At 60.8% G+C, this 20703-nt stretch overlaps 2 protein-coding genes across 5 annotated transcripts; both read right to left on the reverse strand.

The window, feature by feature from the left end:
* Nucleotides 1-1394: 1394 nt before the first annotated feature.
* Nucleotides 1395-5674, reverse strand: LOC141975054 (uncharacterized). 4 transcript variants are annotated; one of them, XM_074935218.1, is made up of 3 exons: nt 5556-5674; nt 3932-4308; nt 1395-3453 (listed from the first exon to the last, which is right to left on the reverse strand). In XM_074935218.1, exons 2-3 carry the CDS (start codon nt 4269-4271, stop codon nt 3161-3163), a joined length of 633 nt encoding a protein of 210 aa, XP_074791319.1. In that variant the 5' UTR covers nt 4272-4308; nt 5556-5674; the 3' UTR covers nt 1395-3160. The 4 variants fall into 4 exon arrangements, with proteins under 4 accessions (XP_074791319.1, XP_074791320.1, XP_074791322.1 ...); XM_074935219.1 differs by having other exon boundaries at nt 3932-4317; nt 5556-5664; XM_074935221.1 differs by lacking the exon at nt 5556-5674 and adding an exon at nt 4821-5279 and having other exon boundaries at nt 3932-4317.
* A 2252-nt stretch (nt 5675-7926) lies between these two features.
* Nucleotides 7927-20703, reverse strand: SOAT2 (sterol O-acyltransferase 2). The gene is made up of 15 exons (XM_074935027.1): nt 20528-20703; nt 19503-19561; nt 18995-19122; nt 17969-18028; nt 17050-17157; nt 16048-16330; nt 15458-15533; nt 15106-15187; nt 14823-14868; nt 11213-11342; nt 10705-10802; nt 10166-10264; nt 9450-9585; nt 9047-9192; nt 7927-8704 (listed from the first exon to the last, which is right to left on the reverse strand). Exons 1-15 carry the CDS (start codon nt 20619-20621, stop codon nt 8654-8656), a joined length of 1596 nt encoding a protein of 531 aa, XP_074791128.1. The 5' UTR covers nt 20622-20703; the 3' UTR covers nt 7927-8653.

Here is a 20703-nt window from a genome sequence, read left to right on the forward strand (position 1 = left end):
TTTCCTTGTCTGTGAAATGAGGACAGTGAGACTGACCTGCTTTGAGATCCACGTACGCATTCTCAGCATTGTCTGAGAGCTCATAAGAACGGCCATACTGGGTCAGACCAATGGTCCATCTAGCCCAGTATCCGGTCTCCTGACAGCAGCCGATGCCAGATGCTTCAGAGGAAATGAACAGAACAGGGCAATTATTGAGTGATCCAGTCCCAGCTTGTGGCCATCAGAGGTTCAGGGACACCCAAAGCATGGGTTGCGTCCCTGACCATCTTGGCCGATAAGTTCGTTGAGGATAGGTCCATTAATGGCTCTCGCATTCTTTTTGGACCCCAGTTATACTTTTGGCCTTCACAACATCCCCATCTTTTTGCCCCAGGTCCCAGCCTGCTTGCTATCCGCCCTCCCGTCTGCAGCCAGCTCACGGCCGTTCAGTCTTCTGCTTCCAGCCTTTTTGCCCCCATGCACCAGGCCAGGGTCCCGGGGGGTGAGGGGGGAGAGGGAGGAACGGGAGGGTACAGACCCCCTGCTGGCTGGATGTGGCACTGGCTGGTGCCCACATTCAGCTCGGAGCCAGCAGGTTCATCCTGGCATTTTAACACGCTGAAGTGGGGGAACAGCGGCTTTGACGTGGCTCAAGGCCTCATCACCACTGGGCATTTAGAACAGGCGGAGAGCCGGCATTTGCTAGCGCTCCCCCCTTGGAGCCCAGCTCAGACAAGGCCACTGGGGCTGCTCTCTTGGACAGGAGCCAGGAGCTGCTCATGTTCCTGCTTTGGTATTGGGCATAGAGGCAGCGAACGGACCCGCACCACTCCCAATGCAGGGCCCAACTCGGCCCGTGCTGGCCTAGTGAAGTGGCTTTGCTGCAGCAATGCTTGTGCAAACTGGCTGCAAATCAGGAGGACCTCCCTTGCCCAAGGGATACCACCAGCACACAGTGCGTTCCCCACGGGCACAGAGCTGGCTCTGCACCCCAACCCCACAACATGCCCTGTTGTGGCAGGCAGGGGGACGTCCCAATAGTGGGAGGGGGTGTGGCCACAGTAGCCCAGCCTCCTGGCTATTCCCCAGCTGCCATAAGGCCAATAGGGACCATATACAGCATAAACCTAACAGCAGAGCCCTGTATTGGACTATTTTTTAAATCCCGCCCCGCAATACCCACTCCCCCCAGCTCCCGCCCACAAAAACTTTAGGTCCCGCAAATCCCACAAGAGAGAGACAGACTCCCCCAGCCTATTAACAAAACACAACCGTCGGTTAATATATCATATATAAAAATGGAATTCAGACAATTTTTACCACTAAAAGAATAAAACAAAATTTGCTTAAACCATATAAAAATAATACTTTAACTCCTAGAATAATAGACATCAAATCTCTTTCTATCCCTCGCTTAAATTGAGGTATCAAAACCTTTATTTAAAAAAAAAAAGCTTGCTTTACATTGCTGAAATTCTATTTATGACACACTGCTGTCATGTAGATCGCATATCACGTCAAAACAAATTACACCAACACTCTCTCTTAAAAGATGCAGATTTTTTTTTAATGATAAAAAGTTGTTTAAAGAAACTGGAATGTTTTACACCGTGCTAGCACCGGTTTGGGAAATTTGAAACAAACCATTCAAGTTATGTATAGATCAGGATTACTCTTGCTTTCTGAAAAACATTTAGTGGCAACACTGCTCACCGCTCTAGGTTTTTGATAGAAAGAAATTTTTAAAGAAGGCTCAAGCTAAGTGATCGATAAGGTGGTCAATTTGAACAGCAGGTGCAGCTAAACTTGCATTTTGTTTTCCCGCAAATTACCGCAGTCTGTTTTTTTTGCCCACCCAATCCCATCTGCAACAAAGTACATTTTACCTGCTCCCGCTGTGATGACAGTGGGTCCTGCGGGATCCCAGTCCCGCTGCAGAGCTCTAGCTATTATTAGTCTGTCCTGGCTAGCAGCGGAGCCAAGTGGCCCCAGAGCAAGACAGCTTCCTGCCCCTCTTGCAGGGCTCTGCATCGGGGCTGGGATGAAATCCAACCATGTGGGGTTGTGCTGTGATTATAATCAGTGAGAAGCAGGGCCTGAGCTGTGCTGGCTTTGAGAAAGTTTATTTCTTTGCAAGTATAAAAAGGCTTCAATTGTGCTTCTTGGTAAAAACGGTCTTTAAAAAAGAGCTGCCTAGACGAGACCCCAAGGAGAGATCGGGGGAGTGGATCCCCCAGGTTCTTCTTCAACCTGTGCCTGTGAGTAGGCAAAGGGTCTCCCACTTTATAGCTGTCCCAGATCACAGGTGTCTCCTCCCCCTTTATCTGCCCCCACTCCTGGATCCATTCCCTGGGGCTATCCTGGGCCCCCTGCTTGGACTGACCCACCCCAGCTAGCAATTGGTGGCAGGCTAGATGGGGGAAGCAGCCAGACACATATATGGGGCCTGACTCAGTGGCACTTGAGGCTGCTGGCAGTGAAAGTGGCTTTAAAGGAGGTACATCTGGCACCCTGATCAACCCCCCGCCTCAAGGGCCTCCCTGGCTGGGGTAAAGTAATGGGAGCTGCTAGACACTGAGCTCTTTGGAGAATCTGGCCATGTTTTCCCCACTGCACATGTAGGTAAACTGAGGCATGGGGCAGGACAGAGGCCAGCATTTTCCAAAGTGGCCACTGATTCCTCGGTGCCACCCATGGCCTGGTTTCCGAGCACCCTCCACTCCAGCTAAGATCAATGGGAGTGGTGGGTGCTCGGCCTCTCTGCAAGCCAGGCCCTGGGGGGTCTTAAATCAGACACCCCAAAACTAAAGCGCCACTGTCAAGGCCACTCCATCCCCTGGACCAGGGGTTCTCAACCTTTTTCTTTCTGAATGCCCCCCCACCCCCCCAATGTTATAAAAACTCCATGGCCCACCAGGGCCACAACTGTTTTTCTGCATATAAAAGCCAAGGCTGGCATTAGAAGGTAGTAAGCAGGGCAACTTCCCAGGGTCCCACACCAACCTACATTGCTCAGACTTCGGCTTCAGCCCCGGAGGCGGGGCTCAGGGCCCCAGGCTTCAGCCCTGCACAGCAGGGCTTCGGCTTCCTGCCCTGGGCCCCAGAGTGGCTAACACTGGCCCTGCTCACGGACCCTTGGTTGAGAACCGCTGCCCTGGACTAAGCCCCCCAGATCTCCTTAGGCCCTGCCTGTGTCCCGGAGGCAGTCGAGGTCCTCAGGCTGGAGGGGCACCCCGTCCTGGGAGAGGATGGAGAGAAGGCAGATGACAGTGGCCTCCTGCCTCGCTCTTTTCCTCCACTCCAAGAACATGCTGAAAGCTCGCAGTTTGGTGTTGCCGGGATTGTTCTCCTCGATCTGCTCCAGACAGTGATTCTCCAGTCCCAGAAACTCGATGCCGATCTGCTTCCAGGACTTGCCCATTTTCCCTGCCAGCTGCATCAGCTGCTGCTCTGAAACCAGACTCTGCCTCTCTGGGAAAGAGGGGAGAAGAGTCAGCCAGGAGAGGCTGGGGCTGGCATAACCAGTGCTCCTGTTCTGCTGTCTACAGTGCCCCCAGTGGGTGAGGCTGGGACTGGAGTAGCCAGGAGCTTCCTCAACAGCCAGTGCTCCTGCCCCACTCCCTACAGCACCCCCGGCTGGGAGATGCCAGAGCTGGAGTAGCCGGATGTGTCACCCACAGCCAGTGCTCAAATTACAGGGGTCTTCAGAGGGGACTAGGCCCCCTTACTAATTTTAGAGGCTGCCTCACGGACCCTTTAGTTCTTACTACTATTTAAATTAAAGCAAGCCACTTGGTATTCAGGGCCACTCCTATTTTCCACATCATTGGAGCTCGGGCTGCTGCCTTTCCCCTACAGTGCCCCCTGCTGGGAGAGGCTGGGAACAAAGAAGCTGGGAGCTCTCCACGCCTGTCACTGAACCACCCTGCTCTGTGGCTGTGCTCCTTACCATAGGCCTGCGGCTCACTTGCCCTGGCGCTGCTATTCACAGCCTCACTGCGATTTGCGTCATCGCCACTGTTCCCAGCATCTCCTCCTGTCTGGAGCTGGTGGCCCTGGACCAGGTCCAGCCTTGGGATATTGCACAGCACCTGGTTGGTGATGTCTAGCGCTTCCTGGGGGTATGTCTGCATCAGCAGCTCAGCCACCTGGATGCGGGAGGCGCCGTCCAGCTTCCCGCGGCGTATGCGGGGAGCCGTGCCCCCATGGAGCAGGTAAAAGTTGAACTTCTTGAACTCCTCCTCTCTCAGATCCTCCAGGATGTGCAGCACCTGCTCACCCATCTCCATCCTGGCACCTCACCCTGGAGCCCCCCGAAAGGCAGACCTGCAGGGCCTCAAAACAAAGCAGCCAGGTGATTTGGGGTGACTGGGTGGAAAAGCCTCTGTTCAGCCTCTTCAGGGGACCTGCTCTCTGAATGCCCCCTCCTCACTCCATCCCTTAGACTCTGGGGTCCCCCTTTCAAAATTCCTCTGATCTCCAGGATTCGCTGGCTGTTGAACCACAGAACCCAAGTGTTTCTGAGGGGAGGCCCCAGTGCCCAGGCAGCTGGGCTGAGCAGGGAAGGGTCACCTCACAGCACAGAGGGTTTCCCCAGCCTACCCCAAAAGCTCCCTGCTGTCTCAGCAGCACGCCCACCCTGCAGCCCCTGGCCGCTCCCAAAGCTAGTGAGTTCTGCAGGTTTCGGTGAGAAATGCCCTTTTCTGCAAAACAGCACCAGGGTCTTGCAGACAGACAGCGTGGCTAGGACTCAGGACATCTGGGTTCTATTCCCAGCTCTGCTGGTGACCTTGAGCAAGTCACATGGCCTGCTATATGCCTCAGTTTCCCTTCCCCACCTTTGTCTGTTTAGACTGCAAGCTCTTCGGGGCACGGCCTGTCTGTGCAGCGCCTGGCGCGATGGGGCCCTGGAAGATTATTCAGTGTGGAAATCCGGAGCCGCCTGGTTTTCCCTGGGTGGCATCTGCTCTCAGTGGTAACACGATTTTGGGGGGGAAAGAGGGCGTTGGGGAAATGGGTATTTCAGGGGTGGAAGGAGGTAGCGTGACAGGGCTAAAGGCCGCTCCCAATGGGGCAAGACGGGTAGCGGAGCCCTGGCTGTCCCCACACACACACTCAGACACCACGACCAATGTGCTGCACCCCAGAGCCAGGAGCCCCAGCCCTCCCGCCTCGCTCCCACTCAGCCCAGGCCTCCCCAGCTGGGAAGCCAGCCAGGGGCCCAGTTCGCCCCACGGGCGGGTGGCACTTTGTGTCGGGGACACTCCTAGGCTGCCCTGAGCCCCCCGACACAGGGCACCCAGGGGGGCCGGAGCCGGGGGGCCGCCCCTCCCCCCGGGCCTGCCGGGTGGGTCCCCATCCTACCCAGGGTTTACAGTCTGGCCCCGTGGCCCTCAGCCCCCCCCCGGTTACAAACTGTCCCAGCGCCCCCCGATGGCGCCTCCCCCGCCCCGAGACGCGGACGCTCTTCCAGCTACTCCCGCCCCTCCCGGCTGGGGAGGCCCCGGGGGCCGTTAGCTTCCGGGGGCGTGAAGAAATCGCAGCCCCCGGTTCCGGTTCCGGTTCCGACCCACCTCGGAGCCGCTCTAGGGCGGAGGCCGGCTCCGCTCCGCGCCTTCCGCAGCGCGAGGTGGGATGACGTCATCCCCATCGCGGCGCAGCGCGCGCGCGCTCGGCGTCCTCCTCACTCTGCGCGCGCGCGGGGGGGGTCCGAACCCTTTCCGGGAGCCGGGCGCGGGGCGCGCGGCGGCAGCAGGAAATAAATAAATAAAAGGAGGAAGCGGAAGCAGCCCCACCCCAGCCTGGCTCCTCGCGCGCATGCGCGCGGAACCCCGGATCCGCCCCGCCCACTCCGGGGACGCCCGGGTCGCAGCCCTGGCGGTGGCGCTGGGGGCTGGCAGGGGGCCTGGAGCCGCCCCGCGGGGCCGGGGCTGAGGAGCGGAGGGTGCCTTGGTCCCTCGCAGCCGCCCTGGCGGTGTCCCTGGGGCTCCCAGCCAACCGGCCCGTGGGCCCCCTGCCCCGGCGGGGGTCTCTGAACTTCCGCGGGGTCCGGACTGCATGGATCGCATTATCCCCCTGGCAGAGCTCGACGCCCTTTACAGGCGGGGAGGAATGGCTCCTTCCCGCCCCCACCAGAGCTCAAGCAGTCCTGTCACCCCTCTGTCCGGCAGCTGGGGAAACTGAGGCACGGTTTGACCCCACTCCCCCCATCAGAGCGTCCCGACTCTCCCACCCGAGCAGGGCTGGGCAGGGAAGGGCGGCTGTTGATAGGGTATCGGGCAGGCAGCGAGTCCCAGTCTGAGACAAGGAGGAGTACTTGTGCACCTACCACTCTGAAACCTATAGACAATTTACAAAAATGCAGCAAAAAGAACAGGAGGACTTGTGGCACCGTAGAGACTAACCAGTTTATTTGAGCATCAGCTTTCGTGAGCTACAGCTCACTTCATGGGATGCGTGTCTGAGGAAGTGAGCTGTGGCTCACGAAAGCTTATGCTCAAATAAATGTGTTCGTCTCTAAGGTGCCACAAGTCCTCCTGTTCTTTTTGGGGATACAGACTTACACGGCTGCTCCTCTGAAAAATGCTGCAGGAGATCTACATGTCCCTGAAGAAGAGCTCTGTGGAGCTTGAAAGCGTGTCTCTTCCACCAACAGAAGTTGGTCCAGTAAAAGATTGCTTCACCCACCTTGTGTCTCGCATATTCTGGGACCAACATGGCTACATCAACCCTGCAAAGATGCTGTCTTGACGTTGTGCTTTTAATTCATGTCACGTCGCTCCCTTTATGGGGGAATTCTTACTACAGGGACGAGGCATCTGGCTTGCTAGATGGGTGGAAATTTGCCCCACAAACTCTTATTTTTCAAATAGAAACCATCGCCGTTTGTTAGGGCTGCTCGCCAATCACTGAGCATTTCCTGCGAGAAATTCAGAAGGAAATGAAACTTTTTTTTCACTTTGTTTCAAAATATTTTGTGGAAACATTGGATTTTTGCAATGAAACACGCATGTTTAGTGTTCTTTCCCCCTCTGTTCTCCTCTCTGAAAGGAAGGAAATGGGGGTTGGGAAAGAGAGAGAAAGTGGGGGAGAGGAAACAGACAAAAAAGTATTTCAAATTGATGAAAGATTGAAAAATTTGCAAAGTAAAATGTCCACCAAAATTGTTTGCATGGTTCAAAAAGCTACTTCTCATTGAAAATACTTTAATGGAAACAATTTGATCAGTTCTGCTATCAATATTAATACGACTGACACACACGTTCTCTCTCTCCCTACCCACCCCATTCATAAACAGCTTATCTTTGTTGACAAGCAAAAGTTGTACCGTTTTGGCTATACCCATATAGTTAAAGCAGCACAGACTCTCTCCCTGGTGTGGATGCAGTTATATTGGTATAAGAATGCCTATAATAATATCCAGCTTTTATAGAGCACTTTTCATCAGTAGTTCTTCAAGTGCTTTACAAAGGAGAGCCCTATCGTTATCCCTGTTTTACAGATGGGGAAACTGAGGCACAGGAAGGCTAAGTGACTTGCTCAAGGTCACCCAGTGGTAGAGCTGGGAATCAGAACCCAGGTCTTCTGAGGCCTGCGTCAACCCTCAATCCACTCAGCCACACTGCAAGGGGAAGTAGCTATGCTGGTATAAGGCAATACCAATAAAGGAGTCCACACTCCTACTGGACACCGTTCTCCTGGGACAATGTCCCTGGAGCGGCATGGCTGGGAGCAAAGCCTGGCCCCGTGAGTGAGCCGATGGCCGCAGGGTCCCCCTGATGCACTGCACAGGTACAGTAGTGCTAAAACTGTACCCTGCTCAGTAGGAGGTGCCACCCTAGGCAGACAGGTCCCAACTGGCAGCCAGCTGGGGCTGGAGTTCATGGCAGCTTGCCCTGTTAGTGAAGCCAAAGGGCTGGGCTCTGTCCTTTCATGGTGCAGATGTGCAGATGTGGTTTTGTGCTCACAAACCCCTTGATCTACCCCAAGTGCTGCGCTGCCCTGTCAATTAACCTGCTGGCCTAGAGGATTGTGTCAATGGCCTGGGGGGGTGGGGGAGTGTGAATGGAGGAACCGTGCCTGGTGTCGGGATCGACACCCAATGATTGAGACAATGCCAGAGTCTGGGTCTTATCCAGAGGTGGAGCAGTAACCTGTTGAACCAGGCACGTTTGTGTGTGTGTGTGCAGAATTCTAGTGTGGCCTTTTCCCCCATGGGAGTGGATGGAAAAGACAGTCCAGCTGCCAGGCGTGAACCCAGGGCTGAGGCATGGGACGGCCCCTGCTGTTACTCTGGCCCGTCCACAGACTGCACAGGGCTGTCTCAGTACAAGAATGTCCAGTGTAGCTCGCTGGTGCATGGCTGGGTTGGCAGCTGCTCCTCACCCCACCCCAGGTCTCTCCAGAGAGCCAGGCTCACTGGCAATGCCCTCTTGCCCAAAGCCTCCCTGGGGAAGCGACAGAAGGCCGGCCTCGCGGGGGAAACGTGATCCAGCCCGATCCACTTGGGACATGCTGAGCAAGAAAGGAGCCAAAGGGGCGGAGACGGGCACGTGCAGCTCCTCCATGCATCCTGGCAGCAGGAGCTCTCAGTAGCTGGGGTGTCCGGCAGGCCTGGGTACAGCTGAGCGTCCTCCTGGTGCGATGGGGAAGACGGCATCCAGAGGGGCCCCTAGCTGCGGCAGGACCAGGAGCGTGGCGTCACCAGCCCCCAGAACGTCTTCTGTTGAAAACCCCCCCCGGAAATCCAGTTAGTGACAGAACTGGGCCCTCGCTGCCCTGGGGGGTAATGGACTTGGGGCCAGGCCAGAGGGAGGGGGACGCTACCAACTGACTGAGCCAGAGGGAGAGGCCTGAGGCGTGGGCACAGCCTAGCAGGGAGGGCCAGCACCCCTCGCTGCTGGGCGAGAGTGACAGGCTGTGACCCAGGGGCCTAGAGGAGAAGGGGACCCTAGTACTCTAGGGAGATAAGTGACCCGCGACGAGGCCGGGGGTGTCTGGCACGGCAGCCAGGTGAGATCTGCCCCCTGTGACCGAGACCAGCCTCTGGGCCGGGTGCCCTCACCTGCTCGAGCGGGCAGTGGATCTGGGCGTACCACTCCTGGCAGTACAAGCACACCTGGATGCCCTGGCCGATGAAGAGGCAGGTCCACATGATGACGTTCCAGATCGGGCTCTTCCGCTTGTCGTTCAGCAGGAAGTTGAAGATCACTGAGGGGAGAGCCAAGGGGGAGGCCGGGCAGTGACTGCCCCATCCCACGCGCCTCCTGTCCCCACCCCACTGGGGTCCCCCCGTCTCTGCTGAGTGACCCCGTAGCCGTGTGAACTGGGCCGAGACCCAATCAATCCTCTCCCATCTACGCTTCATTGGCCACTACTGTGGGCTGGCGTGGGGCTGGCTAAGGCGCTCTCCATTTGCCCCCTTTTCGCCATGGGGACCAAGAAGCTGGGCACTAGGCGGCGCTCACCTCCAATGATGGCAAAGAGGGTGAACATGACAGGGTAGAAGAAGCCAAAGCAGAGGGTGATGACGTATTCGTGGACGATGGCAGACATGATGAAGACTGACAGCATGGCTGCGACCCGGGACCTCCCTCTGAAGAGCTGGAAGGCAGGGAGAAGGCACTGAACCAAGGAGCCACAAGGAGCAAGGTCCCAGACCCCAGCTCCCCGCAGGCCGATGGCCCATCCCATTACTAACCCTTGCCCTGCCAGGAATGTGTCTAGTGCCACGCCACCCTTATGGTGAGACCCTCCCTCCTTGTCCTTCCCCCAGCTCCGCACCACCCTGGCATAGATCCTTTCCTCTGCATGAGACCACCCCGCAGCAGGGAGCTGGATCCAGAGGAGGGAGCCCCACTGTGTCCCCTCCCTGCATCTACCTCCCCAGCCCAGGACCATCTCTGGCTGAGCTGGACGGAGAGCAACGAGGATCCTTTCAGAGCCCAAAGCCCCCTTGCGTCATCAGCAATTCCCGTTTCATTGAGTCCAAGGGCATCATCCTCACTGCCTGGGCTGGCGAGCGCCCCCTCCACCAGGGCCGCTGGCCTGGGCCAGGGAGCCGGAGCTGGGATATGGTCATCTGCAGAGCCCCCTGACCGAACAAGGCTCCAAGCGCCACCCGCACCCCTGCCAGGTGCCGCAGGGACGGCCACCATGTCCGACCGGCACCAGGGCCACGTACCCAGAACAGGTCCTGGTAGACGTAGTAGTAAAGCCAGTCGTGAACCACCACGTTCCACGTCCGGTAGTAGGTGGCGAAGGACGTGGAGTTCCACCAGTCCTGGGCACGCATGCAGGGAGAGGGAGGAGGGAGAGACGGGAGTGAACCCGGGCCGAGTGTGCTGCAGCGCCCACCCGCGTATGCACGCCCATCTGCAGCACCCGTGGTGCCCACGTGGCCCTGGAGCTTTGGTGTCCCCCAGCCCCTGCAGCTCCGCTCCCCTGGTAGTGCCCTCTGCCCATCTTGTAGCTCTCAGACAGAGCGGCCACCCCTTCCCCACCCAGCTCCGTGGCACAGGGGAGCCCAGCTGGGCCTGGGCACTGCAAGCCAGCTCAGGAGCCCCCAACAGGGGGCAGGCAGAGCCCTGGCACAGGGCCCCCTGGCTGAGAATTTCAGGGGTGTGGGGAGAAGAGGCCCTCGGTCTTTCTATGGGTCCCACATCAGGGTGGGTGGCGGCAGGGCTGGCCCCAGAGGGTCCTCCCCACCCTCCCCCAGCTCACCTTGTAGAAGGTCCGGTCCGCAAAGCGCAGCATCTCGGCAAAGGCATTGAGCCAGCAGTGCAGGAAAGCGAAAAACGACAGGAGCAGCAGGAAGGTCCCTGCAGTGGCGAGAGGGGGCGTCTGGCCTGGGTTGGGCCGGACGGCTCCGTGCTGGGGCAGGTGCGCCTGGTCTCTGCCCCCCGCCCCAATGCAGTCTGTTACCTCCGGGGCCTCCTCCCCCCATCACGCCCTGGGACCGCTTGCCAATTCCCGTCGCCGCAGCCTCGCCAACCTCCACGCCCGCTGCTCCACAGCGGGATTGCCCCGACCCTTAGGGGGCACTGCCACCCAGGCCAGCTACCCTGGCCTGCTGGTTAGTTACAGCAATTATCACACCCCCAGTCCCATATGACCCCTCCTCCCACAGTCCCCCCACGCACCCAGCCCCACGTGGCCCCTCCCAGCTCTGCACAGCGCTGCCCCCTCTCCCCAGCCCCACCCAAGGAGGGGAGTGGCGGGGGCCGTGTACCTGGAAGCGTGGCGTTGAAGATGGACAGCACCAGCATCTTGATGCTGAAGGGCTGCTTGCTCATGTTGGTGAAGACGGGGATGCAGAGGCGCTCCAGGATGAAATAACTATAGAAGAGGCAGCCCAGGAACTGCCAGGGGGACCCAGTCAGGGATGCTGCTCCCCGGGCCCCTGGAACGAGCACGCTCTGCTGGGGTGCAGGGTTAGAGCTGGGGACACACCCCGCTCCAGCTCCTCCCAGAAGCTTCCCACAGGGAGACTGAAATGCTTGTCACTGGGCAGTGGAGTTGAGAGGCCTGGCGCCGTTCACACCTCCCTGAGCGATTGCCTTGGGCTCTCTGCAGACTCAGGCAGATGTCTCCGCGCCGCTCGCGCTCAGGCCACGTGGGCTTTTTGCAACCACAAGCGCTAGAGGCTGGGTTTTTTTATTCCCCCGGAGTCCAATTTCAGTCTTTCGTTGGAACTTTGAATATCGACAATTTTCCACCAAAACATTTCCGCTTTCCGGCATTTTTTGACACCCTCTCCCCCCCGCCCAAGTCAAAACTCTCAGCAGGAAGCAGACACTTCTTCCGGAAAAGGTTTTGACAACCCCTGCCCAGCCCAATTTTCCAGCGAAAAACAAGTTTGCTGGGAAACGTCAATCATCCTCATTTTGCAGATGGGAAACTGAGGCACCGAGGGACTGAATGACTCGCCTGGGGTCAGAGGGAGTGTGTCACAGGGCAGGAGGGGATTGAAACCACACAGCCATCCTTCCCCTCTGCCAGCTGGCATCACGCACGGCCCACTCTGGAAGAGGGCTGAGCAACGGTTTCCCTCTCTTTAGATTCCTGCCTGGTGGGAAGGCCGTGTCTACTCTTAAAATGCAGTCCCTTGCTACGGCGCTTCAGTGTAGCCACGTAGCTAATCTACTTCCCCAAGAGGCGGTAGCTAGGTGGACGGAAGAATTCTTCCGAGGGTTAGCCTGGCATAGCTGCGTCTTTCCAGGGTGTGGATTTGACCCCTGAGAGGTAGCGATGCTGATGCCAGCGTAGATCGGGGTGGCAAACTTTTGGGCCAGGGGAAATTGCATGCAGGGCTGGGGCAGGCGGTTGGGGTGCAGGAGAGAGTGCAGGGAGTAGGAGGGGGTCCAGTGTGCAGGAAGGGGCTCAGGGCAAGGGGTTGGGGCAGAGGAAGGGCGCAGAGTATGAGGGGGCTCAGGGAAGGGGGTTGGGGTGCAGGAGGGCGTGCAGAGTGCAAGAGCGGGCTCAGGGCAGGAGTGCAGGGAGGGGGCTCAGGGCAGGCAGTTGGGGTACAGGAGGGGTGTGAGGTGCAGCAGGGGGCTCAGGGCAGGGGGTTGGGGTGCAGGAGGGGTGCGGCAGAGGGCTCAGGGCAGGGGGTTGGGGTGCAGGAGGGGTGAGGCAGAGGGCTCAGGATAGGGGGTTGGGGTGCAGGAGGGGTGCAGGGTGCTGCAGGGGGTTGAGGTGCTGCAGGGGGCTCTGGGCAGGGGGTTGGGGTACAGGAGGGGTGCGGCAGGGGGCTCAGGGCAGGAGGTTGGGGTGCAGGAGGGGTGCGGGGTGCAGCAGAGGGCTCAGGGCAGGAGGTTGGGGTGCAGGAGAGATGCGGGGTGCAGCAGGGAGCTCAGGGCAGGGGGTTGGGTGCAGGAGGGGTGCGGGGTGCAGCAGGGGGTTGAGGTGCAGCAGAGGGCTCAGGGCAGGGGGTTGGGGTGCAGGAGGGGTGCGGGGTGCAGCAGAGGGCTCAGGGCAGGGGGTTGGGGTGCAGGAGGGGTGCGGGGTGCAGCAGGGGGCTCAGGGCAGGGGGTTGGGGTGCAGGAGGGGTGCGGGGTGCAGCAGGGGGCTCAGGGCAGGGGGTTGGGGTGCAGGAGGGGTGCGGGGTGCAGCAGGGGGCTCAGGGCAGGGGGTTGGGGTGCAGGAGGGGTGCGGGGTGCAGCGGGGGCTCAGGGCAGGGGGTTGGGGTGCAGGAGGGGTGTGGGGTGCTGCAGGGGGTTGAGGTGCGGCAGGAGGCTCAGGGCAGGGGTTTGGGGTGCAGGAGGGGTGCGGGGTGCAGCAGGGGGTTGAGGTGCTGCAGGGGGCTCAGGGCAGGGGGTTGGGTGCAGGAGGGGTGCAGGGTGCAGCAGGGGGTTGAGGTGCAGCAGAGGGCTCAGGGTAGGGGGTTGGGGTGCAGGAGGGGTGCGGGGTGCAGCAGAGGGCTCAGGGCAGGGGGGGGTGCAGGAGGGGTGCGGGGTGCAGCAGGGGGTTGAGGTGCAGCAGAGGGCTCAGGGCAGGGGGTTGGGGTGCAGGAGGGGTGCGGGGTGCAGCAGAGGGCTCAGGGCAGGGGGTTGGGGTGCAGGAGGGGTGCGGGGTGCTGCAGGGGGTTGAGGTGCGGCAGGAGGCTCAGGGCAGGGGTTTGGGGTGCAGGAGGGGTGCGGGGTGCAGCAGGGGGTTGAGGTGCAGCAGAGGGCTCAGGGCAGGGGGTTGGGGTGCAGGAGGGGTGCGGGGTGCTGCAGGGGGCTCAGGGCAGGAGGTTGGGGTGCAGGAGGGGTGCGGGGTGCAGCAGCGGGCTCAGGGCAGGGGGTTGGGCTGCAGGAAGGGTGCGGGGTGCTGCAGGGGGTTGAGGTGCAGCAGAGGGCTCAGGGCAGGGGGTTGGGGTGCAGGAGGGGTGCGGGGTGCAGCAGGGGGCTCAGGGCAGGGGGTTGGGGTGCAGGAGGGGTGCAGGGTGCAGCAGGGGGCTCAGGGCAGGGGGTTGGGGTGCAGGAGGGGTGCAGGGTGCTGAAGGGGGTTGAGGTGCTGCAGGGGGCTCAGGACAGGGAGTTGGGATGCGGGGTGCAAGAGGGGTTCGGGCTCTGGCCTGGCGCCGCTTACCTGGAGCGGCTTCGAGGTGGCAGCGGCGTGCACCGGTGCCAGGGCAGGCTCCCTGCCTGCCTTGCCTGGCCCCGCGGCCGGCACCACTTCCCTGCGGCCCCTGGGGGAGACGGGGGGGGAGAGGGCTCTGCACGCTGCCCTTGCCTGTGGGTACCTCCTCTGAAGCTCCCATTGGCCGCGGTTCCCCATTCCCGGCCAATGGGAGCTGCAGGGGGCGGTGCCTGGAGGCGAGGGCAGCGCACAGAGCCCTCTGCCCGCCCCTTCCCCCCCCTGACACACACCGGGGGCCAGCGGTTTCTGGGAGCGGCGCCAGGGGGTGGCAATCCCGCGGGCCAGATCCAAAGCCCTGAGGGTCCAGATCTGGCCCACGGGCCGTAGTTTGCCCACCCCTGGCGTAGATCATCCCTTACATGCTCAGGGTCTAACTGATCGATGGATCAGGGCTGGGAAGGCCCTTCGGGGGTTTTCGACTTTCTCTGCAGCATGGGGCACGGCTCGCCTGCTGGGAACGTCTCCCCTAATCAACTCCCGGTCACTGGGGGCCTCGGGCATTGGTGACACCACAGTCTCTCCTGTTCTTTGCCAGCGGCACACACCAGTTCAGCTCCCCCGAGGACTGAAGTGCTGTAGCCCGACTGGGCACCCCGCAAGGATATCTGGGCGAAACGCAACGGCCTGGGTTAGCCAGGGGGTCAGACCGGAAGGTCAGGGCCCCTTCTGGCCTCGAACACTAGGAAACGATTTCAGGGGAAAGCAGCCGTTCTCACCTTGGCGAAGTTCTGAGCGACGTATTTCCACCGGACGTAAGGGGTCCTGGGGGAAGGGAGTCGGTCAGTGGCTGGAGCTTCAGACTATGCCCCCCCATCCATCCCTCCCACTTGCTCACAGACCCAGCACACTCATGGGAAGCAGGTCAAGCCTGGGAGGAGTGGGGCTGCCCCCAGGTATGGATCCCTCTGTCCTCAGCACAGCCCCCCTCAGGAAGCTGGCAGAGGAGTGATGTCCCTGGCGCCCCTCCTCACCCTCTGCCATGGCATGCAGCAGGCTCACCTGGGGTAGCTCTCTCTGTAGATCAGCGTGGGGCAGAACAGAAAATACAAGTATGTTGACAACGCAGGCAGCTTCACCTCCCCTGGAAGGAGAAAACCAAATGTGTGGCTAGGAAATGTCTGCAGGGAGTGCTGGGGGAGAGGCAGAGGGGCCTTGGCTGGCACCGGGCCCTGGCAAAGAGGGGCCCTGACTGGCACTGGATACTGGCAGAAAGGGGCCTTGGCTGGCACCGGGCCCTGGCAAAGAGGGGCCCTGACTGGCACTGGGCCCTGGCAGAGGGGGGCCCTGGCTGGCACCGGGCCCTGGCTGGCACTGGGTACCGGCAGAGAGGGGTCCTGCGATCAGTACTTACCGTCCGGCGGCTTGGCATGGATGATGCCAGGTACGGCCTCCCGCAGGAACGAATGGCTTTTCATCAGGAACCGGATCTGGAGAGGAGGGAACAGGGAACTTTGCTCATGCTCCTGACCTGGCCGGTCCCCAGAGAGCCAGCCCCCCACCGCCAGCCAGAGCTGCAGCAGGGCTGGGGGTGTCCCCAGTTCCCTAGAAGACAGTGATGCATGGACACCGTACCGAGAATCTGGCTAGCTCCTCTCACAGCTCCAATCTTCCCCCTTCTACCTGCATCCCATGTGGACCCCACAGTGGAAGCTGGGCCCCCATCCAGAAAGATAGGACGACCCTAGCTTTGTGGGGCTGTGTGCTGAGCCAGATGCTCAGGGAGACTCCAGGAATTTGCCAAGAGAAACATCTGGTTGGAGACATCTACAGTGGGACAAGCAGGAGTTCGGGACAGCTGGACGGTGACTGCAGGACAGGACAACTGGAGACATCTACAGTGGGACAAGCAGGAGGGCCCCATGGCTCAGCATGAGCCATGGGGCCCTCCTGCCCTGCCTGTGCCTGGTCCTGCCCCTCTGTGTCCAGCCCCATGGCACTCACCTGCTCAAGGATGACGATGAACCTGTATGCGAGTGGGAGCTGGTGCTGGATCACCGTGTAGACGGGGTAGAAGCCAAGCACGGCGGCGTGGCAAGCCAGCAGCGCCCCCCAGAGGATGGCAGTGAAGAGGCGGGGGAAGCGCACGGTGCGGTAGGAGCCAGCCCACAGCTGCAGGGCTTTGTAGGGGACCAGCAGGGTGTAGAGGAACATGACCAGCCAGGTGGCCAGCACTGTGGGGAAATGCTCGAAGGCAAAGATGAAGAGGTCAAAGTCCAGGATTAAGCTGCAGGGGGAGAGGAGGGCGACGCAAGACTCAGAGCTGCACCATGGACCCTCCATGCATCATGGGCCCAAGGGACACTCATGGCCCTACAGACCCTCAGGGCCCTATAGCATTCCACTAGGGGTGTTCATGGCCCTACACACCCTCAGGGCCCTATGGCATTCCACTAGGGGTGTTCATGGCCCTACACACCCTCAGGGCCCTATGGCATTCCACTAGGGGTGTTCATGGCTCCATGAACCTTCACTAGGGATCTTCGTGTCCCTAAAGCCCTACTGTGAACCTTCACTGCCCTATGGCAAACACTGTGGACCTTCCCAACTCTTACGGACACCGGCGAAGGCTGCCCCAGGCTTCCTCCCAGTGCTCCCTTGGGAAGCCCTCAGGCCGCGTATTCTCACCATGCAGGGGACGGGGCCCAACTCATGTTCTCGTGGTTAAACCCCCCTCCCACACACCCCGCCCTGCTGCTATCATCGCTGAATGGGCAGAGAGGAAGGGTCTCCCTGGGGTGGGCGGAGGGAGGGGCTGGAGAAAATGCCACTTTCTGCTCGTCAGTGCAAGCTGGGATCTCTCAGGCTGGGATGTGGGGCCCTGGGGATCTACCACATCCCCAGGAGCACTGTGCTGTGATTGGTCACGGCAGGGATTCCCCCCTTGGCCACACCCCCAGGCACAAAAGGCCATGATTGGTTGAGGCGGGGATCCTCCTGCCATACCTCCCTTGGTCAATGAAGTCCACCGCGGCAGTGCTGACGATGAAGACGCAGAGCATGGCGATGAACATGTGGTAGATGGTTCGGAAGTGCTCCACCTCCATCAACTCGCTGGAAAAGAGCCGGGCAGGGAGCTCATGCTACCCGCCCAGAACTAGGGGAAGGGCAGGGACTGCCCCACCCTCCCTGTGTCCACAGCCTCTTCCTGGCTGGGGGCGGGAGACTCCTCTAACCTTCAATAACAAAGCTGCTGGCAGATCCTCATCCCCGTTTTACAAGTGGGTAAACTGAGGCACAGAGCGGCAAAGAGACTCATCTGACTCCTGATTCCCAGCCCCCCGCCCCCCGCAACTCTAGCCACTGGACCCCGCTCCCCTTCCAGAGTTGAGACTGGAACCCAGGAGTGCTGACTCCCAGCCCCACCACTCTACCCAGTAGATCTCATTCCCCTCCCACAGCCGGGCAGAGAACCCAGGTGTCCTGACTAAATGACCCAACTTGTGGTTGCCCTGCAGCACCAGCACAAGGGGCCCCTCTAGGGGCGCACACAGCTCCCCCTTCCCCAGCTCTGTCTCCCCCACCTCCCATTCTGTAAGATTCGACAGCACAGGGGCCATTCCAGGGCATGTCGGGGAGGGGGGGCAGTTCTGGATGTGGGAGGGGCAATCCCTCATCCCAGCTACTCCTTGGTTGCCTCTAGGGTCGCTGAGCAGCCTTCAAGTCTCCCCGAGGCAGCCCCAGGATGAGCCCATCCTGTCAGGTGCCCTGTGCTGGGCATTCAGGGCTCTGGATGGAGGTTTGGTCCATCCCAGCTGCCAGGTGCTGCTGCCTTGCCCCTGGCATCAGGCTGGCACACATGGGCATCTCGGTGCAGCTCCCTGCCCCTGTACGCGCAGGCCGTGCCAAGCCGGGCCATACTCACTCGAGCAGTGACTGCCGGTCGACGAACACCTTCCGCTTTTCCAGCAGGGAGCCTCTCCCCCTAAAGGATTCCAGGGGGGATTGGGGTTAGACCCGGGGGAGAAACCCCCACCCCCGAATCGGTACTGCTTTCCGCGTGCACCTTCCATCCCAGGGTAGTGGCCACCCCTTTCTAATGAGCTGGTGCACGCTCACAGCTGCCGGCTACTGGGTGGAACCAGAAGAGCTCAGCTGTGTTTCACAGGCCCTACACTGCTAATTGCTAACGGGGATTCTCCTGCAGCTCAAGCCGGAGAGGACTGGGCTTCTGCAGTAGCCAGGTTCATGTCCACTGGCACCAAGCAGCAACCGCAGACCGGGGAAGGGGCTTTCACAGCCACGTTCCCACACCCACTGCACTTCTAGGGTAGAGAGCAGCCGGTCACCATCCCCACCAGCTGCAAGGTGGGTGGGCGGAAGGTGTCTCCCTGGGGGGATCAGCACGCGGGGGTCTCCAGTCTGATGCTTAGAGCGCTGGTTAACAGGGCAGTAGATGCTGGCGTTCCAGCTGCCATTGGGGCCCTGTGACACCGACATTGGCTCTACCCTAACGGGCTCACGGGCTAACTGGACAAGGGGCAGGAGGGGAAACTGAGGCACAGAGGGGGGCAGTGACTTGCCCACGGTCATGCAGCAGGAATGGGACTAAAACCCAGGTGTCCTGAGTCCCAGTCCAGCACTCTCGCTACCGGCCCAGGCTGTGAGTGACTACTCAGCAGGGGGGCCTGGGTGGTGTCTGGGCAAGGGAGGGGGTCACCAGCTTTCAGCACCGCTGCCATGTCAGTGCCCCCAGCACCCCGTGTCACACCCCAGACACCCCTGTCTGGGTTAGGTTGGAGAATCCCTGGTTGGCTGGCGGCCAGGAAGGGGATCCCCGAAGCAGGGGACTCCTCAGGGTGGTGCCGCATTGGGGCAGGGAGAGGAGCCCCAGAGCTGGGTGGGGGGAGTGGGGTGCTGGGTGGGTGGATCCCCTGCCCCCTGCTCTCACCTATCCTCTCTCTCCAGCCGGCCCTTCCTGGGGGGCTGCGGGTAGGACCGTGCAGCCTCCTCCACAGCCTTGTCCAGCAGGTCTCCGAGCTGCCCCTGCATGTGCTCCAGCAGCTCCGACTTCACCGCCTGCCCCAGAGGAACGAGGTGGTGACTGGCCTCCCCAGGGAGTATCCCAGCATGCACCTGGGAGGTGCTTCCCCCGTCCCCCCGATTTCTCACAGCCTCATCCCAGCTGCCTCCCTCCAGCCCCCGCAGCTCTGCCAGCTGGTGCCAGGGCCTTGGGGGGACCTGCTCCTCCCAGTGCCCTGCTCCAGAGCCATCAGCGTCCTCCTCTAGCCCTGATTCCCCCCCACCCCTACCCCGCAGGAGACAAGCTGCCCGGGGGGAAGGGCTCTCCCACGGGACCTGCCCATTGCTCCTTCCCCGGCAACCATCCACCTAGCCCCCGATGCCCACCCCATCCCATCCCCCGGCCCGCCCCAGACCCAGGTGGAGCCCTGCCTTACCTCCATGTGTCTCCTCCATTGGATGAGGCTGGTGACACTGTCCTGTTGCTCGATGTTCCCTGGCGGGGGGAGCAGGGGGCAGTGGGTCAGTCACGTGTCCCCGCTGGGTGGTGCCCCCTGGAGGGGAGGTGCCGTATAGCCCAGCTCCTGTCAGGGCCAGGGGTGCATGGGGGGCCCCACGTGTCCAAGCCAGAGGGGTCGGTAGCTCTCTGAGGGCCTGACGCCCCCACAACTCAACGCAACCGGCACTGCCACATGGCCACGTGGCAGGGCCAGAAAGAGCCCCATTTGCCTGGAGGTTTGGGGATCCCCACCCCATTTCCACCACGGCTTGGTGCCATCTCGTACTGTGACAGAGGCAAATTGGAGTGGGATGGGATGGGCCCCTGGAAACCAGCCCACCGAGCCTGCATCGGGGGCACCGCTGCAGGAGGGGTCCGATGCCAGCCCGGCCTGCTGGCTCACAGGGACTGGTGGGGCATTGACATGCCAGCCCCCAGTATGGGCTGGTGCCACCCCCTGAGCCTGGAGCTCCCAGGGCTGCAGCTGCTAGGTCTTAAAAGGATGATGGGAAACAGCTGAGCTGCCAGCCCCACCTGGCAAGCTCCCTGCCTGTCCACCCCAGCTAGGTAAGACACAGACCCCCACCCCCACCCCCACCCACTACCTGGGCCTGGGCACAGGGGTCTGAAATGCCACATGGTCACCACAATGTACCGGGCAACCCACATGGCTGTAACATGCCACATGCCACCACCAGGCACCCGCACACAGCTGTGACATGGCACACGCGGCTCCAGCCCCAGGCACCAGTGACATGCCCCAGGCTGCTCCAGCCCTGACACCTGCATGCTCGGCAGTCACTGCTCTGGACCCAGGCACTGCCCTCCCGCGCCCAGCTCTGGTGCCCCTGGCAGGTCCCGTCTATACTTGGGCGCCTGCCCAGAGCTCCTGAAATACTGCGCCCCACCTCCCCTTCCTCCTCCTTCCTATCCCCCCGCCCCCGCTCTGCCCCTGCTCCTCACCATCCAGCCCCTGAGTCTCCTCCTCTTCCACCTGCCTTCGCCCCTCTCTCTTCCTCTGCCTGGCTCCGCCAGGGGCCCTCTGAGCTTGCTCCATGTTGGCTCCGGAGGGAATGGGACCAGGTCAGAGCGGCCGCCCCAGAGCTACCATCCTCTTCCTCCCATGGGGCTGCCTCCCT

The sequence above is a fragment of the Natator depressus genome, chromosome 20 (assembly GCF_965152275.1).
Source record: "Natator depressus isolate rNatDep1 chromosome 20, rNatDep2.hap1, whole genome shotgun sequence".
Taxonomy (NCBI): domain Eukaryota; kingdom Metazoa; phylum Chordata; order Testudines; family Cheloniidae; genus Natator; species Natator depressus.